General features: G+C 35.1%; 1 protein-coding gene across 1 annotated transcript; it reads right to left on the reverse strand.

The window, feature by feature from the left end:
• Nucleotides 1-1,272: 1,272 nt before the first annotated feature.
• Nucleotides 1,273-9,163, reverse strand: LOC142347881 (dynein axonemal light chain 4-like). The gene is made up of 3 exons (XM_075399031.1): nucleotides 8,932-9,163; nucleotides 2,273-2,403; nucleotides 1,273-1,547 (listed from the first exon to the last, which is right to left on the reverse strand). Exons 1-3 carry the CDS (start codon nucleotides 8,954-8,956, stop codon nucleotides 1,383-1,385), a joined length of 321 nt encoding a protein of 106 aa, XP_075255146.1. The 5' UTR covers nucleotides 8,957-9,163; the 3' UTR covers nucleotides 1,273-1,382.
• Nucleotides 9,164-9,406: the final 243 nt, after the last annotated feature.

The following is a 9,406-nucleotide window of genomic DNA, read 5'->3' on the forward strand; positions in this document are numbered from 1 at the left end:
GGCTTTTCAATCCATTATCACAAAGGTTAAATTGTATCATGGTTGAAATCATGGCGGTCTTTGATATGCTATCTAAGACACCATATATGAACCTGGATGTGGTTTCTAAGATTCAGCAAAAAAGTCAAACACTGTAACCAAAAAAGGCTTTTCAATCCATTACGTTTTACGCCAAAAACTGACAATAAGAAAGAAAACAAAAATAATTAATTTCATGCTGAATCGTCCGCAGCTAGTGTTTCGTCTGTTCTCCTGAACATGTTGTAAAATGTTGTAACATGTTCTAAAAGGTCAAGACCAACAAAAAAGTTTGATGGTCTTGTATTGGCCATAAAAGCCTTGGTCATAAATATGATACCCAAGAGACCATAAAACTTTTTTCATTTGTAACTTTTAGATCTTCATTTTTTCGTCGGAAGCCCTCATATGATATTGCGAAAAGCGTCTTTGAGTAAAAAAAAGAGATTCCATGAAAAAAGTTTAATGATCTTGGATGGCCCATAAAAGTCTATGATCTTGGGCATGGTATCTTAGAAACCAATGAAAAAAAATTAATGCCGAATCAAAATGCAATTATGCCTCTAGAGCTTTGTACAGCAACACATAAAACTTCGTTTCAGAAAACTTTCAATTTTTCGCATGGTCCTGGATACGGTATCTATGAAGCCATACACTCCAAATATGACTTTGATATGGTATCTAAGATCGGTGTATTAATACGTATCGGTGTATGGTGGTCAACCCGGGTATCTGTTTCTTGAAAAAAAGTTTTTTGAGGCAATTTAAGTGTCCTGTTTATTTGTCTACTTTTACTCGCTTCAAAGATACTTTCAATGTTTCAAATTTTCTCAACATTTTAGAAGGTTGCTCCAAAAATCTTGACATGACTTGATGAGATCTTTTCAAGATTTATTTGAGATATTCCAAGATAGTTTTTATTGAGAAAATTTTTTGAAGGATGTTTTATACCTCGACTTAAACAAGTGAGTGATAGCGATGTTTACAAGAAATATAATGTTTTTAATTAAGTATAATGATTGACCAATTTTGTATATAACTATACTTTCAAGCTGTGAATTATAACACATTATTATCTAATTCTGACTTGCAAATCAGTGTCCTTTTTTAAATGTGATCTGATTAAGAGTAATAGCTTAATAATAGGCCTATTCTTTATCTAAAGCACGCATATGTGAACTTTAAAACTTTTGTAACGCATCGCGCTCGTTTTTAATTGTGTTAACTAAAGGGCAGGAGCCTCCATTTGTGGAATTTAGAATCAAAATATCAATTAGACAATTTTATAAATTCTACATTCTCAACATTTCGAGCTGCATTTAGTTCACTCTTCTTCTGTTTGTATGTTGATATGGCAATGTGGACTATGAGCACTTCCAGACACAGATGGCGATGGTTCCTCCGAAGAACATGTACAAGAGGTTCTTCACTTCGTGTTTGATCTCGAATCCAAACCCCTCCCCCACTACCGCATGCCATGATGCCCCAAACTTCTTGTCCATTGATTCCTTGATCAACTTAGCAGCTGCCTAAAAACAGGAATCTAAAAGCTATACATCATGAATAGCCAATTAGAATGTTGCAATAGCCCAGGTAACTCTTGAATTGTTAAAAATTATCGCGCTTCAGATTATTCTAGCATATTCTAAGTATAGATCACGTTACTCTGCTTGAAGTTACTCAGAACTTCTGGCGTTTATCGAGAACCACGTAGCAGTTCCAGAAGTGTCGTCAGAATTTCAAAGAGACTTCTGCGGAGTCGGGTAGCCTTAAATGTAAAAAGTTTATGGCTCGACAATAAAAACTGCACCTGAGTTTTGGGAATAAAGTTCTGTTTGTTATGGTTTTCCAATTTGTTTGTTGTGGTGCCGCATCAAGTCAGTGGTGCAGACCCAAACTGTATTTGGGTAAATTGTCCTTGACTTTACAATTAATCGGTGTCCCGGGAGTCCGATTGTGATTCCAATTAGGGCGTGCACATCAGACTTTTTGCGACTATGATTCGTTGATGCCAGATCATGATTCAAAATAGTGCGAACCAAAATTGGGTCCAGACAGTGTATTTATTGACTGGGAGGGGGTAAAGTTGCCGAATCACATTTCGACCACCTCACCTTGGGCCCCAACCCCCCTTCAATTATTAAGTCCTTCAACGAATCATCGAGCTCCAGACTAAGGTTTTACTAGGTTAAGAGTGGCAAGTATTGTTATTACTATTTGTAGTAATAGTAATAGTAATAGTAATAATTGAGACCTCATTGTTGGATGCGAACTTTTCACAGGCAGTGACACAGAGTTCCATGGCCTCAGTCCTCATCTCCTCATTCATGTCACTGTGTCTTATCAGAGGATAAGAGTGGAGTCTCCTGTTGTCCTGACCACCTCCTTAAACAACCCACATACATCACAACACAACACCTCACTACAACTATTAGAAGATAATGGCAAACGGAAAAAAAGAAAAAGATCTGACAACTGAACTATCTTGATGAGACTCTTGAAGAAATAATATCGCTTCCTTGCATGTTAAATCACAAATAAGAACATTTCTCCCAATTAGGCTGAACAAAATATTTCTGTGGCATCACAAGTTTAGCCATTAAAACAAGATGAGGTGTGTATCTCTTAACGTTCAACTCATATTTCGATTACACTATATTTGATCTTATTTTTTGACCAAGTTCTCTTCGCGCTAACAGTGTCATCAACTCCACATGTGACAAATTAGTCAAATTGGTCCCTACAGTTAGTCCTATAAAGCTTCAACCCTATCGCACATTTCAAGGTCAGAGTTCAAAATAAAAACTAATTTAAAGTTCAGCACCTCGTTGTCCATTTGCATGTCGTGGGATTTTCGCACGTTTACTTGCGTTGCAACTTTTTGGGGCCAACAATGTCAGTAAAAATATTTGCCCTATTGGGGAGTCAGGGACTTAAAATTTTGTTCCAAGGACATGGTTTTTTCACAATAGTCTGGCCTGGCACAGACCGGATGTTAATCTTGAAAGATCTTGTAAGAGTATTGCAAAAAGATGTTAATGTTGCACGATCGAGTAAGAATATGTTAAAATTGCAAGATAATTGAAATTCAATTCCGGTCGAGCTCTGATCTTATTTGTTTTGAATGGCGCATCATCTTTATTCTGCTTCGAACTTGTTCGCCTTACATCTGCATCTTTTTAAGAGACAGATTGAAACAATATGTAATACAATAAGTAAAATGAAAAACACTTAATGACAGCTAGCTAAGTTCACATTCTTACTGTTCCCTTGACTTATACCCCAATATTCATTAATATTTTATTCGTGATTCGTGATGTTTCGATTATATTTCTGCAAAAATTTTCAAAAATTCGATGTAAAAGTTTATGTCTCCTAGATGTTTTTCTCTTTGTTGCTTTTTTAAACTCATGTATTAAATTTTTTAAGAGAAACTTAAAATCTCATGGAAAAAACGATGGAAAATACTCTTTGCGTAATATGCTAATATGCTTTTTTAGTATATCAAGGTTTTTTTTTGGTTTAAGCCTATTTGATTTCTTTGGGTGCTATTCCGCTGTTATTAATGCAAATTTTTGCCAAATTTGGTTTTCATTCGTGCAGAATTCTCGCAATACAAAAACTTATCTGGCAAGATATTGTAAAAATCTTTTTAAGACTATTAATAGGTTTTATCTGAAAAAATACTATGTTTGGTTCTGCTTGACTTAATTGTGTTGTGGATGTATCAGCAACAATTTCGATTGCTGAATTTAATAAAACCTACAGCAAACTAGCAACCTTTCACAAGCTCCCATTGAGGATAATGTACTGTGTCCTAACCTTTAATATAACAAAATATCGCAATTTACATCAATAGACATTTGTTATCCATGCAATAGATTGGATCTTTTATTCAAAATTTCATTATCGATTTTCGTCAAAGGTTGCAGTGGTTTCTGAAAGTGTTTTTACTTATTATTTTGAGCCAAACAAGTTACTGTCTTGAATTTAACAAAAAACTAATTAACTTGAAAAATAAATAAAGTTCAAATTAAAACACCTGTAACTCAGGAAAAACATGTCATGACCTATCTATCGGTTATATTTTTTTACAGATTTTGGATTACTTCTTTTCTGTGTCTTCTATATCCGTAGTATATTATTTTTCTCTGCATAACCGGTAAAATTGAAAAAACCAATTTAAAGACCTCAGTAATTTAAAACGTATCTCTCCCGTTTGCTTGCTTTAGATTCCGTAATATAGGAGCGCTTTTTCCACCCGGTTTCAGAAAAAAAAACTTTTCAAAATGTCGCTTGAAACACAATGCAAAAAAAGTGCATAAACAAATACTATTTAGTTTAGTTGGAGGTAAGAATTCCGCAGGATAATCCAAATTGTTGTTTTGAAGTTTAGATCTAAACTTTTTGACAGAAAACAAAAAATTTTAATAGCCTTATAAACAATTTAGATTTGTTAGAGAACCGAGAGATAAAGCAAAAACACAGCATTTACTAGCTTTTCTGACCAGAAGTGTTGGCTCAAAAACTAACATTTTAAAATCAAAATTAGCTGAAAACGTTTCGAAACAAGAATTACAAGGAACTGAATGCAAATTAGTGGGTCTCTCCTATGAAGATCAGAAATATATAGAATATGCTCCACCTTCAACTAGCTAAATAAATAAGAATTGCGTTTAGAAAAGATATGGATCTTTTTTATGCGGCCCCTTTTCCGTATGTGCATAGTGTTTGCACACCCCAGACGCACGCGACAATATTTTATATAATGATTTACCATGTAATGACACGTGCTCTGTAATTGGGGGTGGGGGGGGGGGCATAACGTACTGGGGACAGAAACGGAAAAGACTCGAAAATAGTTACAACACAATACAAACAATTTGCTATTAATCAAATCACCACCTAAACGCAACAAAAAGATCTGCAACTGGGTTTTTATTTCAAAATTTTGTAGATTATATAAAACACAAAAAAGGCGGAAAATCAGCAGAAACTGCCTTCCAAAACAGGAGCCAAAGATATAAAAAGTTACTCATCCTAGGTTTTGTAAATTTTTCTTATGGGAAACTCTGTCATTGGGGTTTTATATGGTTTAGTTTGGCAACCAGCTAAGCCAACGTCTGATAAAAGAAAACGTTAATGTGACTGCAAACACCCACCCTCCTTATGTTAAATTTGCGTTATATTTTTCAATGAATTCAAATTTCAGCAGCTAGTGTGATAATCAATGGAAGGAGTCCAGAGAAGATAATCTAGCGGCATAAAAGCTAGAAATTCCAGTTGTTCATAATTTTCGATTGGTTTTCTGGGGGGTGGTGAATAATAAGCAACAATTAGGCTGCGGTCACAAACGGGAAAAAAATCCGGTTTTCTCTACGACAGTCCATAGCATCATTGTAGCCACATCCTGAAAAAATGACACCAGAATATAGTTTAAACCAATTGCATGTAACTTTTCGGACTTGAAAAAAAATCGATGGTAGTAAAAGTTGGCTTAGCTACTTCAAAATGCAAAAAATGGCTTTTAAAAAATATTTGTTTTCTATGAAAAGCAGAAAAAATTGGCAATATAAAAAAATTGCTTTTAATTGCCTTGTCAGGCAACATAACTAGGTCTGTAATTGGATTTTTTGCGTTTGAGACCCCCGAGCATAGTGGGTGCATAATCTTAGCACCCTCAGACAAACGTGACAATTTTTAGCGTAAAGATTTACAATGTAGTGACACGTATTTCCCAATTGGGAGGATGCATAACGTACTGGGGGCAAAAACAGAAAAGGTCCTAGTAACTACAACATAAAGTGCTTGAAACCAATTGGCATGAGTTTCAATGGGATTTTTCACGTTATAGCCCACCTACGAAATTATAGCTCTCCATAATGATATAATTACCATGATGGAGAGTTTAGGTTATATGACCACTAAGCTTGGGGGGGGTATTTGGGAAACAGCAAGACCCCTAGTTTCTGTTCAATGCTAAGTGAAGTTTTCACTTTTGAATTCTGTTTAGTTTTATTCACAGTTCGAACGTCCTGGACATCGATTTCTTTGGTTATTTAAATCCCAAATCAAAACGCCTTTTATCAACACTTGATTGTTTCAAAGTCTTTTTTCATTAACTCTTTTGAGTAGGTCTTTCAGTTTTTATTTTCCTTTATAGCTCATAAATAGACATAAATCACTAAACCTGTGATTTTTTGCAGCAGCGAAGCTTTCATTGGACTGGATACCGAATGTTTGGAAGTCAACTACCGCCTTGCCCTGCTTCTCTTATTTTGATACGACCTGGTTAGATTGGTTTAAATAGTATTCATAAGTAACGATCTTGAGGAAAAAAACAAAACATAAGACGTTTTTAATAGAATTAAAAAGGGCAGAACTCACGACTTGTAACCAAATTTTGGGTTTCATTCTATCTTGGTCCCGTTCAGATTTGTTGACATATAGTGGATAGCCCTCAACAACCGTACATGGATGGGTACACTTTCAATGAGGATATAAAGAAGGCATTTAAACTTCAAATTTTATTTAAAGAAAACCTAAATTGACAAAGTCAAAGATCTTTTTCAATTTGCTCTACTTTAACACAGTAAATACTCGAAGAGTTTGACATATTGACTTCCTTGATCTCTACGACAATTAACAACTCTTTCGAATTATGACTTCTTGATTATTTTGAAAAAAGAGCTCAGTCCTCCTGATACCGTTTTGTAATGTTCGTACTATTTTGAGAGCATGAACACATATAACAGGTCATACTGAAAACGGCTTAATTCTGAGAGACAAATTTTCTTGAAAATTGAGATTAACATCCCTTTGACGACCTTAATTACCGTAGCATTTCCCATAATTTCCAGCAAATTTTTGAATAACCTCACTCAATAATTCAAGTAGTGAAGCCTGAAAATTGGAATCTTTCCCATTATAGCCCCCTCCCCATGAATTTGTAGCCCCCCATTATGGTATAATTACCATGTTTGGGGGAGCTATAAGTTATCTGACCACTAAGCTGGGGGGGGGCTATAATGGGAAAGACCCGAAAATTGTTGGTGAGATTTCGAGTGAATTTCAGACAAAAATACTCCAGTTCTGCGCTTGAACTCTTCTGTTATGTTAACGTGTTTTTTTCAGGTGCAAATATTGGGAATGGTTTCGAATTAACATCAGAAAACTTGTGCGTTACCTTTTGTTAAAATTTCTCAAAGCAAAAGAAGAACACGTATTTGCCTGAAAACTGTCGCTATCATTATCTTACTGACCTATCAAGCAGATGTAAGAAGTTAACTTCTTCCATCCGTAGAAATCAGACTCTAACATCCATTGATCTCAAACTTCTGAAATTGATTGTACCATGGCTAATTTTTTTTTCATGAAAAGTAAAAAAGAAAAGAAATTTCTTACCGGATTCCGAATAAAAATCCAATTACATGGCTATCTCGTAATCTCGTAGAGTAGTTTTTATTTAATCTAAAATAAAATAATAATTATTAGTAGTAGTAGTATTAACATCAAAAAATAAATAGTAGTAGTATCAACATCAGTTAATTAGTAGTATTTTTATTATTAGTAGTAGTAGTATTAACATCAGTAGTAGTAGTATTAACATCAAGTAGTATTAGCATAGATAAGTATAATAAATATAAGCTAAATCTATCTTATGCATTTTTAAAATAAATTTCAAATGCGTTAATTTTTTCGTCCGGATTAGAGATTACGACAATGGTGTTGAGACAATCGACTGATCAAATTTTTGGTTTTTCAATTTGCTGATTTAAGTACTGAGTGGTTTACGTCATTTATGGCGAAATGTCGCGCAGACAAGAAAGAAGACAAGATCGCCTAACTAAAGTTTCTTAGTATGTGCGGTCAGGTAGGATAAAATTAGTGATCCAAAACTAAATTTCTCTTGGGGTGAGAGTATTAATGGCGCAAGGGGCTAAATTTCTCTCCCTGATGAGAGTTAGAGTGGAATCAGAAGACGAATTCTTGGCACATATAGGAACAGAGGCAGGCTTTTGTGACATCTAAAAACTCAAACCAGTAACCAGCCGCGATAGAGAAAGACCAGTTCATGTGAAAGTTATCATACTAGGCTTACAAGTAAAAGATGATGGTTTTAATCCTGTAGTTTTCCACTTTCACAGGAAGTGCACCTGTTTCGACTCGCCTAACACGTTAAGGGAGTGTATAAGTATGACTCAAACACGCATTTCTGTGGTTTGAGAGGTTACTTGACGAATGGCCCAAAGTGCCAAAATAACCATTGCCATTATGCCTATTCATTCCCTTTGATCTTTTTGCTCATTAACGTGATTAAAAAACAGCAGCCAATAGTAAACGCATGTCTTAATATACTTAAGCGGCTTTTGATCCCATATCCCGTGTTTAATTTTAAATCCAGTCCCCCGAGACATGGTCAAACGAACTAGTCTGACATATAAAATCTGGGATCTTTTCCGTTTGTGCCCCCCCCCCCCCCCAGCTTAGTGGGTGCATATTATTTGCAACCCCCTGACGCACGTGCAATATTTTTACATAATGATTCACTATGTAATGGCACCTGCTCTGTAACTGGGGGGCGCATAACGTACTGGGGGGGCACAAACGGAAAAGATCCAAAATCTGTTATATACACTTATTACTTTTTAAAATGATGGATTTAGGCGTTATTCGGCTAAAGAGTTATTCTGACATTTTGGATCTTTTGCGTTTGTGCCCCCCCCCCCCCCAAGTTACAGAGCACGTGTCATTACATAGTAAATCATTATGCAAAACTATTGCACGTGCGGCTGGGGGATGCAAATAATACGCTCCCACTAAGCTGGATCACAAACAGAAAAGATCCGATTTTTTTATAACAAGGTTCTTTTCCGTTTGCCCTGATATCGCTTGAAAAAATCACTGACTAACCCTGCTGATTGGTTTCATCTCCCATTGCAGCAACTTTCACTACACTTGCCCACTCTCAATAACTAAGGATTGATGGGTTATAAATTAATAATTATAACTGATTGTAAATAAATCTATTCCCAATGTGTGAAAGAATATTATTTCTCTTTTCACTAACAAAAATACAAGTTCGCGGACTCAGAGTGCAATTTTACTATTACTTTTTTTTATTAATTAGAAGTAGAAAGCGTTTCTTAAAAACGCACGAGCAAAAATATGTTTATTTTTAAGGATTTATTATTAACAACGTATTTTACCAAATGGTACAAAGACGAAGCTGTACACAGCCAAAACCACGCATATATTTAACACAATCAGTACTTGATTGTTGTTTGATCACAATAAAGAAATAATCAATCACGTTTTATTCTGTTGTTTTACATCTAATGGTATATAAAAACAATATGTCAAGGACATCTTTTTACATTCAATCTAC

This window comes from Convolutriloba macropyga, chromosome 10 (genome assembly GCF_964194025.1).
Source record: "Convolutriloba macropyga chromosome 10, txConMacr16.3, whole genome shotgun sequence".
Taxonomy (NCBI): Eukaryota; Metazoa; Xenacoelomorpha; order Acoela; family Convolutidae; genus Convolutriloba; species Convolutriloba macropyga.

Coding starts and splice junctions, on each gene's coding strand:
- LOC142347881 (XM_075399031.1), bottom strand. CDS start 8,956: ATGGGAGATGAAACCAATCAGCAGG. Junction 2,404..8,931: donor AGATGAAACCAATCAGCAGG/GTTAGTCAGTGA, acceptor GGGTTGTTTAAG/GAGGTGGTCAGGACAACAGG. Junction 1,548..2,272: donor AGTTCGCATCCAACAATGAG/GTCTCAATTATT, acceptor TCCTGTTTTTAG/GCAGCTGCTAAGTTGATCAA.